The 16,283-nt window shown below is 38.9% G+C and overlaps 1 protein-coding gene across 1 annotated transcript in view; it reads right to left on the bottom strand.

The window, feature by feature from the left end:
- FARP1 (FERM, ARH/RhoGEF and pleckstrin domain protein 1) overlaps window positions 1-16,283 on the bottom strand; it is a 189,735-nt gene that overhangs the window by 50,044 nt on the left and 123,408 nt on the right. The window contains exons 3-8 of the mRNA XM_010728654.3: window positions 14,432-14,536; window positions 9,393-9,435; window positions 8,099-8,177; window positions 5,844-5,941; window positions 1,308-1,422; window positions 42-189 (exon numbers count right to left, since the gene is read on the bottom strand). Of these exons, the coding sequence (XP_010726956.1) occupies window positions 42-189; window positions 1,308-1,422; window positions 5,844-5,941; window positions 8,099-8,177; window positions 9,393-9,435; window positions 14,432-14,536 (588 nt within the window). The remainder of the gene's footprint in view (window positions 1-41; window positions 190-1,307; window positions 1,423-5,843; window positions 5,942-8,098; window positions 8,178-9,392; window positions 9,436-14,431; window positions 14,537-16,283) is intronic.

Raw genomic sequence — 16,283 nt, forward strand, 5'->3', positions numbered from 1 at the left:
TGCTTTATAAAGAGCAAAATCACATGCTGAGCAACTCTAACCTGAAACACCAGAATGCCTGTGTTGGCAACAGCCAGGTTGATTTTTGTCCCTTCCCTGTCCTTGGCTGGATGCAAGCGGATTCCATACATCTCCAGCCGACGGGCAATCTCCAAAAGCTGGAAATCAGACTCTGCTGGTGTCTGTCCCCTTGAGAAACAAAACAGAGAAGACACACAAACTATTCACACCGATTAATAGAAAACACCAAATCCTCTAGTGCATAGACATTTTACCAGAGACTAAAAGCTATCTGTTTTTTCTATCTCCACAGAATTATTTTTTAATCAGATAAAAAACATTTCATTATAATATAGACCAATACCAAAGTATTCAGTTTTTACAATCTACTAGAAATTTTGACCACTCCAGTACTTAAGACACCTGAAACTTGGATTTTGAGCTGTTAGCTTTAACAGAAGTAACTCAAATTGTTTTCCACTGAAAAAACTTCCCACAAAATGAAAATAAATAAATGGAAATTTGTAATGATGTTTATTGTAAAAGTGAATGCAAAACAGAAATTAAGTGAAACAGGAGATGTGAACATTTTAACATAAACGTTGGAAACCCGTAAGCACTAAATTTCTTACAACTAAATTAAGCAAAAATTTTAATTATCAGCAGAGTACAGCTCCCTACATTCATCTCCAATTCAAGTTAGTTCAAAATGAAACTGTTCAAGTCTTGAGGTGTTTTCATAGCATACCCCCCCCCTTTTTATGTCTTATTCCAAATTTTTTCACAATTGTACTTTTTTTTCCTCAAGATTTTAGGAGACCAAGTCACTAATGTGCACCATCACCTTGAGAGCTGAACCCATAAATCCCTAATTCTGCAAGCACTCTCTGTTTTTCTCAAAACTATCATTAAATCTCTTCTTTAACCATCTCTAAATACAGCATGGAAACGTGAAAAAGCAATATTCAATGTCCTTGAAATCAGAAAGTGCATTGTCACAAGTGCCTGACTGATCAGCTATCATTTGCAATCATATCTGCATGCACGGAATCAGCAGTGAAGCATTTTGGATGAAATAGACTGTAAAATAAGGACATGCTTGAATGAGTATCAAAATCAATTGCTCTTTAAACATTTTGTTATGATGATGGGAGAAAGGCAACTGTAACTTCATAGGCTTGGATGTTTTTTGACAAGTAAACTTTGAGAACTCAGAGACCCAAATCTCTTTTGCATATACAACATAGCAAGTATTAACAAAACTACACTAAATTAAAAGAAGAATAAAAGGGAAAAAAAAGTCTTACATGTGATTACGGTGAAATTCCATGATTTTGTCTTCTAGTGCTTCTTGCTGAGGTATATACTTGTTCTTCGCTAAGTGTTCACGGTCTATGGTTTCATCAAAATCCCCAATCTCAGCTACGGAGAATTTTAAGAAAAGTCTATTAAAACACTAAATTAAATCTGAGTTATTCAGGCAATTCAAAAGGTACAGATAGCTGGGAAGAGGGTAGAGAAGCAATCACAGGAAGCCATGACTCAGACTCACACTATTTTATCTTTTATACATTCCTCCCTTCTCATCTGTATGAGTACCTGCAACCCAAGGCTTCCTCCCACCCACAACCATGTACGTAGATGTCAGATGTTAATTGAACGAATGAAATCATCACAGTGCTGCTTTGACTTCTGTGCAGAATAAAAATGGGGGTAACTGGGAGAACAGCATTAATTCAGCAGAACACATCCGTCTCTCTTATGCATGGTTGTGCTCAGGAAGCACAAGCTTCCTCCCCAGGCCCATGCCCTACACTCTAATCTCAGGGGAAATCTGAGTTCGTGTGTTTGAACACTGGCATGTAATCAGCAGATTATGAAACATTCATCTTCCACTAATTTTGCAGCAGTTTGAGACACATTCTGTCTCCCTCCTCCTCAAAGTTGCTCCCATCTGCAGCAGTTATTCAGTAATGTGTGTGCAACAGTATGCCACACCCATCTTCCATTTTGCAGCCCATTCAGAGAGATTTCCTTGCCTTCTGGGGGGAGAGAGGGTCAGGCAATCTATGTGTGGGTGGGTGCCAGATTTCTATCTTCTTGCCTGCTATTCTTGGAATGCTTCTTAAAAATCTTGCTATTTGGTTTTTCACAGAGTGATATAGCAACCTCTGCCTGCAGATCTGCCAGAACATTACAAACAATGCTGCAACAAAAGGCTGCTATCTTATTAATGTAAGTGAAATTAAAATGCAGCTCCCCCGTATTAAACCCAGGCTGCAGGCAGACTGCAGGCTCAGATCTTTGCCTCACCCTCACCTCAGTTCTGCCCACGTAAGGGACCTCTAAAACACGTTCTGTCCAAAATAAGCTGGTTTTTGATAAAAGAAAGGTTTAAAGAGATGCTTGTGACACTGCAAAGTGATTTCTGGCAAAAGTTTGCCCTGACAGCAAACATACTTGCAAACATGAGAATCAATAAACTCACGCTGACAGAGAAGATGAGGACCAAGGCATCTACAAATGACAGAAAAGTAACCTTTCAACCCAACCAGGCTGTCAGAGGTGGAAAAGAGTTGCTAACAGCGTCGGATTTCCATCCCCTTCCTCAATTCATCTGCTCTGAGTCATTCCTTGAGATGTGTGGCTACAAACACATCCCAAATTATTTGAGAATTCTCCTTTGTAAAAAAGTCTCTTTCATTCCCATATCTGAAGCAGGTCCATCACTCCCATCAATTCCACTTGATTCCAGTGATTCTAATCTCTGGGTTGCATTTTGAACCCTAACTAAAATAAAAAGTAAGCTTTTCCTCCCTAATGGGGCCATAAGCCTGCCTAAATCTGTAGTACCTCAAAAAGCATGGACTGCTCTTTATATGCTGTTCATATCTTGTAGACCTTTGTACACAGAAGCACTTAACCACTTTACATAGGGCTTTCTCCAGACCCCAGAGAACATATGACTTATTCTATTGTTACATGATTTTTATAATGTTCTCTGTCAACCGCAAATTCATTATCAAAATTGTCCGTCAGGCTTTCTAATTACTTCCATCTCTTTGACCTTGTACCAAGCATCTTTGCTTTCTTCTCACCCCAGCCCTCATTCTCCAGCTCTGCTATATCCTCTACAAAGAAGCTGCATCTTGAATATTATCAGCCTTGCATATAGGTCTTCTTTACATTCTGTTTTAGCTAAAGATTGATTTTCATTGAGGCTTCCCTTCTCTTAGCTTGCAAGCGCATTACACCACTCTCTGTATTCTGCCTGCATTAGTACTTCTGATATGTCTAATGCTTTATATTTCAGCTTTTTGTTTAATCAGACTGTCTTCTTACTTAACACATTTGCTTTATTGCATCATTTGTTGTATCAGTCTCCTCTCATTCAACACTTTCTACAATGCTTCTGAGGTGCTTTTAAATAGAATGTTTCATATATACATTTTGTTCTGTAATATACCTGCTAATTTAACGTAAGCCTATTTGCTATCATATTGAATTTCATTAAAAGCAAACAAACAAACAAAAAAAAACCCAACAGTCCATAACACTGCCATAAGCCTGTATACATAATATAAAGGCACTTGGAATCAGATATCCCCCATGGAAACCACTGGTAGGCACAGCATTGATAAGACATACAATACCTAAACTCCTATGTTCTTAATCTTTCCACTTTGATATCATTACTCTTATCAGCTGTCAAGTTTTATTTTTGTAGCAGACAAATATGGAATATTTTTTTAGCTACTGAATAATAAGGCAGAGAGAAAATAAATACAAAAGACAGTCACATGGGTAAGATACAGTCATAGCTTCTTATCAGATTCAATTTTCACAGAAAAAATGTTCATGAGACTAAGGTAGAAGAACAAATGAGACAGTCACAAAGTTTTAGCTGAGGTTTCTAGCAAACACACAAAAAAGGGGGTGGGTGAAAATCATAAACATCCCAAACAGCCCAAGTTGCAGTTGGGAGCTGTGAAGAGGCACCATAAGGCATACCATCTCTCTACCCAAAGCAGCAGTTTGGATTCTGTGGATAACATTTTACCTCTGCAGGATGAATCCCTTGCCTCTCTCCTTTTATAAGATGGAAAAAACTACTTCTTTTTTTCCCAGTATAAAAGTATCCTACTTTACCATCCATAAGGAGAGTACTACTTGTTTCCTAAAACTACAATTCAGAAGTCTGCGCATCAAGCTCAAAAGTGAAGGGGACAAAGAACTAAAAAGATTTCAAGAGGAAAACTATTTTATTCAACATTATAACACATCTCGGTGCATAAGAGCAATGATGGTGATATGACATTTTTGTGCACTTTTAAAAGAAAGCTTCTTGCCTTCCTGTACTTGTGTGTCAGGGGGAATGGCAAAGTGCATGATGGAGGAATTTTGAAAAACATTCAGTAAAACTTGAGTTTGACTCTGCACAGAAGTGAAAAAGAAGGCTTGTACAATGTAAGGACGTCCTGGGATTTTATCCTTTCATGCCAGGAAAACAAGCTAGTAGTTGCATTCAGCAGCCCAGGCACCAGAGCTGCGGAGGGTTCAGTGAAGAATTGAACTGAATAATCAATAAGAGATGAGCAAGACATCAACTAAGATCCACGTAGAAGTCATAAGAAAATAATGTATAGGCAATATAATAGTTCAAGAGGGCATGATCATGAAGCAGCATCTCTACAACAGAAACATGCACTAGACTATTCTCTCCCCAGCATCTTTCTTTGGTACAAAGACATCTGGTAGGAAGACCCACTCTCCTAGAATGCAGTGACAAATGATGCTCAATTTCCCCAAAATTATCAAGACATTTTTATCAGTGAAGACAGAAAATTAGAACTAGCTTAAAGCAGGAAAGAACTACTACTGGTGTACTGAATGCTGTTAATAGGGAAAACTAAAATATACAATAAGCTTGCTAGCTAAGGATTTATTTTTTAAGCCTGTGCTGCGAAAACACTCGGTTTTGAAATGGTTTGAAAAATCCAGACTTTTCCAAAGGCAGCTGTACTTTACTGCTACTCAGTCACATTGGGCAATGATGGCCATGGCAGATAGAAAAGCATGCAACATCTGCCTTTCCAGTAACACTTGATAAGAAACTACCCTAACACTCAGACCATGAGAAAGGATCGTGAGATTTATCTACTCAACACTGAAGAACTTCTGAACACCTTTGTTGACTGCAATTTCCACGCAACAGCATTTAGAACAATGGTCTAGTTGACCATCATATATGTGAATTAAGTATTTTTTCCTACTCTTACTCTCAACAAGAGTATCCACAGTCTTGAAGTGGAAAACATACATTGCTTTCCAAGTGATTCTGAAGTCAAAAGAAGCTATGATATGATAAATCAGTCCACTGAACAGTTTTCTTGTACATGCACTGCAATTAAAAAAAAAAAAGCTTGAAATCTATTGGGTTTTCTTCTTCCCTATCAGTTTCCTCCTACGAACATGACTTAGTCTGGCATTCCAAGCATGTTTATTTACTACATTCTCTAAACAGCATTCAGATCTCCAGGAATTTGAATGCTCTGCTGACATAATACAATGCTAAATACAAATAATGAAGCAAAAATTCAGGAGAATTCAACCTGCTTGCCTGCATTTTAAAGGATCCTACATAGACCATCAAATGAGTGCTTTAAAAATGCAAATCCAATGACCAAGAGCTCATTTTTATTTAAAAGAGTAAATTCTCTGTATTTTAATGCTATTATACAGAAATATAATAAATTGTCAACATGACTCAAGCCATCTCCTACTAGCATTTAACAGATAACCCAGCAAAGCATGTCTAATCCTCCCAGAAGGAGGGAACTTACACTGTACTATGTGTGAGATTAAAAGGGCAGTGCTGGTATCGTTACATGTTAGCCTTCCCTGTGCCAGGTCCTGCTTCACTTGCAATGCAAATAGGTACCTGCAAAACAAACACAAAGAAAGAGTTATGCAAAGCAAGAGGGAAAGATGGAGAAGTTTTAAACTTCAGGTCCATTTTTTTGCAATACATTCCTTTTACTTTTTGGTATCTACAGAAGTGATCTGAATATTCTAAGCTTAGAGGCTAAGTAAAACATAACAAGTACTGTATTACAGTCATTACCATCTCACGTACTGGCTTATTGTTTATCAGAACCAAAATATATCACTTTTTCTTTCTTCATTTCTCTCTCTCTTAACCAGATCAATGAAATATGGAAGCAATTTGACAGTATAAGCAAACTGACAGCTATTACACACTCAGAAACTGCACCTCAAGATAATGGACCTACTTGTAACTATGAAGAAATGCCAGAACAGAAGGGGAACTTAAGTTTCCATCTTGGCAGTCACTTGGAAATATGCAGCAAGGTCTTTACTGAATTACTTTATCTAGCTCCAATACTTCTGCAGCACATAATCCTGCACTATTAAGAGCCATTTTTAACACATTCACTTACAAACCAGTCATCAAGGGCAATTCTAAATTCACAGCTTATGTGTACAGACATCACAGGTCCACAGCACTATTTCAACATTTAAACTTATTTCTGCTTCAACAGAAATTGAAATAGGTTAGTTTCACTCAGCATCAAATTCTTACCTAGGAAAAGAAATAACCTCATAGCAGGCGTTTCTCCTACACTTGGAATGTAACCCAAATTGGACAGGCACCTTAACAAGCCTTGCAGCGACCACAGATCCTCTGGGGAACTCATACAAGAATCTCAACACTTTTTACTAAGACTGGATTTTAATATATTCAGTGAGAACTCGCATTTGAACAGTTAATGAAATGCAGGTGAATTAAATGAAAAATGCAAACTGAGCAGAAGAGTATGGATGCCAACATGCAGAGTACATGAAACAATACAGTAGATCTAAATAATGTCCTTTTGAAACCTGCAGACATCTGCTTTGGCATACAAAATTCACCCTACTAGAAGCAAAAAGCACAGAAGTATTATATCCTCTGCTTCTCCTAGTGATAAAACCATTCCCTGTGGATATGCTTTCACATCCTACACACTGCTGTGTACATACATTCAAGATCCCCAGCACACACGTTTAAAATCTAACAAAAAAGTCATTAAGATTCACAGATATGCCTCCAGGCACAGAAAGAGATCACCAAAAATCAATTTACACTGCACATACTAAGCAACTGCTATGCAGAATATCTACTCAGAGACAGGTTCCATACAATGCTGTAAGCTGTTCTTTATTATTTTCACTCAGTCTTTCAAATAAATATTCCTTCTTCCTATTTCACTTTTCCAGTTTTCTGTGTCCAAGTCAGTAACATTTATCAATCATTTTTCTTACATCCCACTGCTCTGCTATCAAACCAAGACAGAGAAACACAGAACACCACGAAGGTGAACGTGATGTTTATAAAGCCGTTTAGGCAGATACAAAAGCTCTTTGTAAAAGAGAATGCCATTTTATGGGAGGATTAGAAGTAAAAACGAATAATGAAAATAGAGAATCAGAACAGAAAAATGTAATTACAAAGAACAATAATTCTAGACCAGGAGTTGAAAAGTTTCAGTGAAGAAGTACTGCCATGAAGCAGTATGCTTTTTCCTCTCACATACACATCCACCTACAGAGAAATACAACTCATGTCTTTATGCTAGAGTGAAATTTGGAGCTTAAATCAAGTTTTTAAAGAGCACTGAAAACTAACAAACCCTTTAGGTACTCTTTCTACATACATCTCTACCCTTCCATTCTTCTATCCCTTCCTCTTTGTTTATTTCTCCCTTCTGTCCATTTCTCCATCTGTAAATGGATAGAGTCGTGCAGACCTTTGGCATTTGCTCTGGCTACATGGAATACTGGCTACTGCAATAGGGTCCCCCCAGCTGCTGCAACTTGGCAATTCCCGCAGAGCAGCTTTGTCCCAAATGTTTGTGCAGTCACACGTGTTCCTTAATGTAGAGGAGTGCCCCAGGGCACTCAGTGGTGGGGGAAATAACTTCAAGTTAACATTGAGAGGGAGTCATCGATTCTCACCCAGTCATCTCAAATCCCACATTCTCCACTCTGTTCACCGGAGATTTCAGATAAAAAAAACAGTCAGACAACTACTAACCTTGTCAGTTCCTCCTGCAGCTGAGCATGGTCAGGTGGGAAGAATTTTACCACAAATTTTACAACAACGTGCTTCGGTCCTAGGGAAAAGGTCAAAAGAAGTTAGTGATCTGTTGGTAACGTGTTGGCCAAATTTTGTGTCACGAATGATGCACAAGGGTAATGTGTGATCTGCAGTGCACACAGATAAACCAATCTTCCATCCTTTGCTATTAGTTCTGATGCTCTTCAGGTTACTGACAAATGACAAAATAAAACATATGCACCATAAAACAGAACAGTCACTTGGTGGAGGGATATTCTGCCAAAATAAAGTCTGTTTTCGGTAATTACATCAGTTGTTCCAATAAAATATATTATGTGTGTCTATTACACTTGCTTCAGAACAGGAGGGAGCAAGAATACAGTCTGTTTTTCAAGTCCACATCAAATTATTATTTCTGTTTTAACAGCAGCATATTTGTTCTAACAAATACAACCAGTGACAAAAGGAGCAAAATATCTCTCACATGAGAGGGAATGCTTCCAGAGAACAGACTCATACTAATATGATCAGAATAACATCTAGGAAAAATTAATCTCAGTGGTAAAGCTCAGTAAATGAAGACTTCCACTGATACTCAACAGAGAAACAAAACCACCAAAGCCTTTCCTGTTCACTTCTATTCTCACCGAAGCTGATGGCTATGTACAGTTCCATTCTCTCCCCCACCACAACACTCCCTGACTTTCCTAACCTGACTTCTTTCTCCTCTAGGTCTAAGATGCTTTCAAGTTCTGCAGCAACGTCCCTGAGAGTAACAGATTTGCTAGCTCCTTCCCATTAATAACTTCTAGCTCTTTCTTTTTTCCATCCTGTTCTTTTTATTTCACCTTTCATTGCAGCTACCTTTCAGGAATGTACATTCCTTCATAGCCTTCCTCTGTTGCATGATTTTTTCCTCAACAAAAAGGTACAACAGTGAGGCAGTAGTAGCCTTCATTGCTACCACTGCCTCAGTGCTTCTTGGGCCTGACTAAACCTTCTCAATTTGCTGCTGGTTCAGCCTCTTCAGTATAAAGAGTAAAACCACAGGTGTTCAATGTCTGTGTGCTTAGTAGAATCTGCTGCTGGGACATGACTTCACAGAATACACCATAAATCTTCTAAGGTCAGAAGAGAAATAAAAAGAAACAACAATCCAAACAAAACTCAGTAGAGGAGGTTGAGAAGATAAAGATACCAATCGATAGATTCCTCATTTACTCAGCCATTTGTGGACTGGCACAATAAACAACAGCAAGGAAGTACTTACTTCTAATCTGTTTCATAACAGGCTTCAAAAGATCAAGCCACACCTGAAAATAAAAAAAGGTGGTGTTATCAGCTCTGAACAAACCACTGCTTGCAAAAGAGCATTTTTTATTGCACCATTTAGATTTCCATTTATTTATCTGGTTTTCCAAATGTGGGTCTTCTCTCCAGAACTCTTGAAGATGCTCAGGAAACAGCATTGCTAATAAGCCAGTGCTGCTGTATTGTTTTTGAAGCAACACAAACTCAGAGAGCTGGGAAACTGATTATATGTTTTTTATCATAACTGCTTCAGAAAGCAACAATCACAGCACGTTTGGCCAGTAGCCATTCACTTTGTGGAAAAGTGAAACAAGGAACTGAGAAAGAGACAGTCCTGTGCTGTCACTTGTAGTTCTCACTGCAATAATCTACAGAAATGCAAGTGAAAGGGCCTACTACTTACTTGCCCTTGAGTTGGGAGTACTGGACAAAGAGAGAAATGACAAGACAACCACCTGGACCTGGGGACCCAGCAGAAAGGCCATCAGGAGGCCTAGCAATAATTGCAGAGCTCCCTGACAGGTCCCCTGGAGATACGTGACCTTCACCACCACCATTTTAAGGAGGAATGTTCTCTCAGATCAAGACCATAAGGCAGACACAGCTTCAAGCATGACTAAAAGCAAGCTTACTTTCTGACTGTGTGACATTTTCTCTGTTCTACAAATCTGGGGAGATCAGGCTGAGGCTTTCCTTAACTGGGTTTTTTTTTTAATAACCTTGCCAGCGTCTTTCCTTTAGATTGCAAAACAGAAGAAATGGAGTGAAATAACATCTTTAAAACCTAGAAGCCTGCTCTGTAGTCTCAATTAAAATGGCTTGGACAGATCACCTATCCTCCTTCATTGGGTTGTAGAAGATAAAAGCCAAATGACTCACAGAAACTAGGGAAGTGTGAAAGCTCACCATCTCCAGCTAACAACTGTGCCCAAGATTTTTATTTTGCTATCTCAATTGCATGGAGCCTTCCTTGGAGACTTCTAGAACTTGTAGAGGAACATCCTACAGCCTTCACAAAGGTTAAAGGAAGTAAAAAACAAATTAACTGAACCCTTCTTTGGGGAAAAAATACAGATTGAAAAGAATACACCTTTGGCCTTGAATAATTTCAAGTTATGTAGATACTGAAACATCCTAAAAACATCAGTTTCCAAAGATCACCTGAGAAACCAGACAGAAACAGGCCTGTCTGGCTGCTGTATCTATGCCAATGTTGTTTGCTATTTTTGTAATTACTTTATGAGGGCTTCCCATTAGCAAAGTCCTCACGTTCTTGCCCTTTTAAACTCACTAATGTTTCTCAATTCTTTTTATGTTTTTCAGCCTGGGAAAGCTCTTTTCTTTAGAAGGGCTAAGGAAAGTTGGTTACACAAGAATAGGAAAATAACTTTTATCGCCTGTTAAACTGGTTCTGACACTTTTGGCATTTCAGTAACTTCAACTGTTTTGTTTCAGAAAGTTGGCATGTACATAATCTACCATGAAGGGTCAGGGACCTTGCCAGATTTAGTGGAGAAAAAAAAGCCAGAATATGAAAAAGCTAATTTACAATATGGGAAGCATGTATTTTACTTGATACAAAACAAAGTCTCTTTCTTTCCAGAGGAAATTCGTGTTACAGCATGAGCACAGCAAGTATGTCATTCCTTTCTCCATTTTTCCAATCATCCTGCAAGTTACAGCATCCTTTACCAGACTGTTGAATGCCAGTGTATACTGAATGTACATAGGGAGAGATGAGAAAGTTGGGGCAAGACAAAGACTTCGTCACCATCACCAAACCCAGGCAATTAAAACTTGCACATCATGCAGCTCTCATACTGTATCTCTACACAGCCAGTCTAAGATTGATTCATAAACTGGAAAGGAAGAATAATGTGAAGATTGACTTAGAATCTCTCTTTTCCCTTTTCTTTGGAACTACAAAGGATAGATTATTTATTTTTGAAACAATGTCTGGCATTCTGCAGTAGTGACTGGACTGGAGCAGCTGAAGAATTGGGGCAGACATGAAGTATGATGAAACTCTGTAAAATCCCAGGCTTAGCAACAATGCCTCATTTCTCTTCATGCTGAAGGAAAGTGCAGCCTTCAGACCCTCCATTTTCATCTCTCGTGCATGTCTTCTCTTCTACATACACAGCACACTTGAACATATACAGCTGCTGGGCATCATGACATACAACTGTCAACATGTAGTACATGAAGTCTGGAGCCTGGCATGCTGAAACAAACACAGCTGAACTGTGAACGTAACTTCACATACATATGATTACATCCAAAGAAATACGCTGCAAATATTTATTTTTCCTTTGCCATTGCCCTCTTCTCTGGACAAGCAATTAATTATCTTCAGATGATGAGAATGTAAAATATGTATGTGTGTTTTATTTCTTAGATACAGAACTAACCGCAATTTATTTATTTGCGCAATGCTTGAATTCTCCATTACAGCCATTACGAAGCTCAAAAAGTTTTAAATCCCACAGGAGCATTTGTCTCAGCTGCATCATAGAAGCTGAGAATTACAATTTAAATGTAAGTATCACTCTCATCCAGAAAGCTGCTGCACACTGAAGCAATGATTCATAATCAAATCTGTTGCTGCAACAGCTTCTGCAAGTTGCTTTTAGAATACAATAGAACACAGAATAGAATAGTTCTGTTTGAAGGGAACAACAAAGATCAAGTCCAACTGCCAGACCATTCCAGGACTAATCAAAAGTTAAAATGTATTAATGAGGGCATTATCTAAGTCTCTCTTGAACACTTAAAGGCATGAGGCATCAACCACTTCACTAAGAACCTTGATCCAGTGTTTGACCACCCTCATGGTAAGTTTTTTCATAACATCCAGTCTGAACATCCTGTGGCACAGCTTTGTGCCATTCCCATGCATCCTCTGAATCGTAGAATCATTAAGGCTAGAAGATCCTAAGATCATCTAGTCCAACTATCAAACAGGAGCCTAGCAGAGGATCCTGTCACCAGGGAGCAGCAACCAGCAACTCCTTCCGCTTCCCCTCCTCAGGATGTTGCAGAAAGTAATGAAGTCGCTTCTGCACCTTCTTTTCTCCAGAATGGACAAATCAGGTGTCCTCATTCTCTCCCCATAGGACATACCTCCCAGCTTCATTACCATCTTCACTGATTTCCTCTCAATGCTTTCAAGGACCTTGACATCCTTTTTATATCATGGAGTCCACCTAAAGATATTAATTCCTCTGAATTTCACAGCTGAGGCACACCTGTCTAGACACAGGCTAGATTTGGGGATCTCCCCCTTTTTGAAAAGCAAATAGTGAAACAACTGGTGGATAAACTGACCAGCACTTTCAGATACTTGGCTCCTTTTGCAGGATTAGGAGCTATAGGAGATACCATCCTTGATGCATGGAGGCATTTTCCTTTAGGTCAAACTGGGAACAGCCTTGGGGTTTTCTTTCTACCTTCCTCTTCATCACAGCCTTAAATCCCTCACTGAGATCATCTGGATGTATTTCCAGCCTGCCACTGCAACAGCCTTAGGCACTTCAATCCCTCCTGTGTTCTGCCTGAAGCAAATAAACCATTTTGTTTTCACAAGACTGAAAACTGTTAGTTTACTTCAGGTCTCTGAGCAAAACACAGACGGTCATCTATTTGAAACTTAATGACCTGTGAAGTAGAGAAGGTTGATCAGGTGACCTTCACTATTTTTCAGAAAACTAAAACGCAACTGTACATACACTAGACCATAGGATTTCTTCCAGCTTTACCTACATATATAAGGAATGTCAGTATGTCATTACTAACATGGCTACAGAGACCCCTGTTGTAATAGCAGCATACAGTTGCACTGTTTTGAAGAGTTATGTTCTCTCAAGTTACCTAAAGCATTAGCCAAGGATATCTGGCAAAATATGAAACACTGTAGTAAACCGTGCTTCATGTAAATCCAGAAGCAAACTACGAAGTGGATCAGTTTTAAAGGTCAACATCCATTTTTTCAAAATTTCCTCTTAAATATAGTTAAGCATAAAGCTTTACAGCCTATACTGTTCAGTTTAAATGCCTACATAAGCCTGCACTACAACATGACAACAGGTTACTGCAGCAGCAGCTCAATCCTCCCTGGCCTTTGGTTAAGAAATACTGCTCCTTAAAGAAAAATTGTATATAGATAGAAACAGATCTTTCTGAAATTGCCTTAAATCACCTCCTTTAGATCAGCCAGGTTACTGATGCAGAATTCACTGCACAGAGAGCAGATTCAGCATGCACCAGAAAGTACCAGTCAGACAACCCAGATACCAAGCATGCATGTCAGGAGGTCACATTAGAAAACTAAAGTGAAGTAAACCTCAGAACGAAAGCCATATGAGACTGGGAAGTTGCTCGCCTTTGGCTTTTTCTGCTACAGGATACTGTTCCCACCCTGGAAGCATTAGTGCAATGTCTGATTGTTGCCAGCAGCTGTTCTCAGAGTCCAAAGTGTCAGGACCAGCACACTTGCTTGTGCCACATGGCTCCACATACAGGACTTTCAACAGCTTATTTGTGTTTGTTTGTTTGTTTTTTTTTCCCTTATTTTTCTTTTTTATTAACCTCATTATATTTTATCTAACTGTCTTCTTGTCCCAATATGTTTTTCACTGAACTCCGTCACAATCACTGCAACTTCTGTCTGCAGACCCCACACTCCAAATTACTTGTGACTGTAAAATCAGAGCTGAGACTCTCCAGCAGTCCTGCTGCTGGCTGCTCTACTGCAACTGATAAAACGCTTTTCCAACTCGTGTTTGAATTGGCTGCTATTTTCAACACAGATGAAACTTGACAGGAGTAATCAGGTTTTAAAAACGTTTCTTCAAATCCAGCAGGCAAGCGTTTTTTAAATAAAGTATTTTTTTTCCCTTTTGAAATTCAGGATTAAACATAGCTTCTAAGTAAGGAGCTGGAAAAAGAATAAAGAGCATATGTAGATGAAAACCAGGTGAAAATTAACTTTTTACATACCATCATCTTTTTATGGTCTGGAAACTCAAGGCCAAAATAGTCACCTTCAACAAGGTTCAGGTGGTTGCAAACGGCGTCATGCAAAACTTTCCCTGGAGCTCTTTGCTGTAAGAAGAAAACAAAGCCTAGGGTAAAATGCTGCAGATCAACAAAGATGCTTTTAATTAGTGGCAGAAAAAATTACTGTGCTAAGAAGTCATCCTGCAAACAACGCTGTCAATGCCGCTAACAAAATCAGCAGTTGTTCCAACCATACCCACAGGGCAGTTGAAAATAATTACACTAGTTTTAAAGCCCTGGAAAATATCTATTCATCTCTGGATGGCAGCTTTCAATCAACCTCTAGTGCATTTTTGGTTTTAAGAGGAAAATACTATAAAACAGAAAAGATCTATAAAGCACTGAAGCTGGTTAAGTCTCCTCTGTGCTACTCTCATGAGAGTTAATGAGTATATCAGAGGATTTGAGAGCTAACATTTCCTTTCATACTGTAAACATCTTCCCACTACAAAGACCAGATGTTCAGCCCAATATTAGCTCCCAGAGACACAGTTTTGCTGATTATGAGGATTCTTCTCATCAGCACATCAGTTAAATCCACACCTGCAGCCAATACCGCAAATTACAGCTCACCAGCAGTTCTACGGCAATAAATAAAAAAAACAAAACACTTTCTGAGTATAAAAAGGCCAATCACTGAAATCAAATATTTTGTTCTCTACAGAAATGTATGTATTCTAAATCAAAAGGTCCCTGAAAAAGAGATCTCTAGTCACTTGAGAATGAACAATAGCCCACCACTAAATAGCACAAACTCCTCCATTACAAGAGAGTCGTGTCCTGATCACACCCCAGCCAAGCACCCTTGTGCTCAGCTTACAGACTTGCCCTTCTCCTTTCTACCCAGTAAATAATTATGAGATCAAAATGAAACAGCAGTAAAAGAGTGAACAAAACAAAACCATTAGGGCAGCCAAGCCAGTCAGCTGAATCAGAAAGGACAAACATAAGCCCAGGTTCCTGTATCTCCAACAGGCTTATTGCTGTTATTAATCCAAAATTTGTCATGATGGGGTTTGGTCTCTGTTTCACCATATCAAAAAAATCAAGTCCTCACAATTTTCCACCTAATTCCACCGGGGTAATTGCTGGTTTCCAGCCACTCTAAGTACAAAATATCTTTCCAAAGGAAATTTATCTAGCATATGAATTGTGAAAAGTCAATACTCAGTAACAAAGCTTGCAAATTAAGGACGCCCATTTTCTGAGGCAGGAACATGCTGCCACGGTGGCACTGCCACCCAGGTGATGCAGGAGGACACAGTGACACAATCCATCATGGTTGGCCAACTTTGAGAGAGAAATTGCAAGGGAAAAGCCAAGCCCACCTCTGAAGAACTTGCAGAGCAGGTTTCTGCTCAAGGTTTCTGCCTCTGACAGACGTATGCAACCAGGAAGCAATGTCCCCTTACAATGCTTTATTAACTGTTATGTTAGCACCTGTGCTACCCCACCACACAAGGTTAGTGGAAGAAAGCAAGCCTGTCTAATCTCAGATCATAAGTAAAAGCAGCAGATTAAAACCTGCTGAGTGTTTTCATACAAGTTTTTTTCTCTTTTTTTTTTTCCTTCTATGCATTTAGACAACAAAACAGCAGTCTTGCAGTATTTACATCACTTGGCATTTTCTCTGAAGTATGCCTCAGTAACATGAAATGCTTCTTACTCAAGTATGTGGAAATACAACAATTATTCTAAACTCATCTTAGCTTTGATCAGTCTACATCAAAATAAAATCTGACAGTTTATTCAAGGGGAAACGCTGCACATATAAAATCTGCTGAGACTTAGA

Source organism: Meleagris gallopavo, chromosome 1 (genome assembly GCF_000146605.3).
Source record: "Meleagris gallopavo isolate NT-WF06-2002-E0010 breed Aviagen turkey brand Nicholas breeding stock chromosome 1, Turkey_5.1, whole genome shotgun sequence".
NCBI classification, from domain to species: Eukaryota; Metazoa; Chordata; class Aves; order Galliformes; family Phasianidae; genus Meleagris; species Meleagris gallopavo.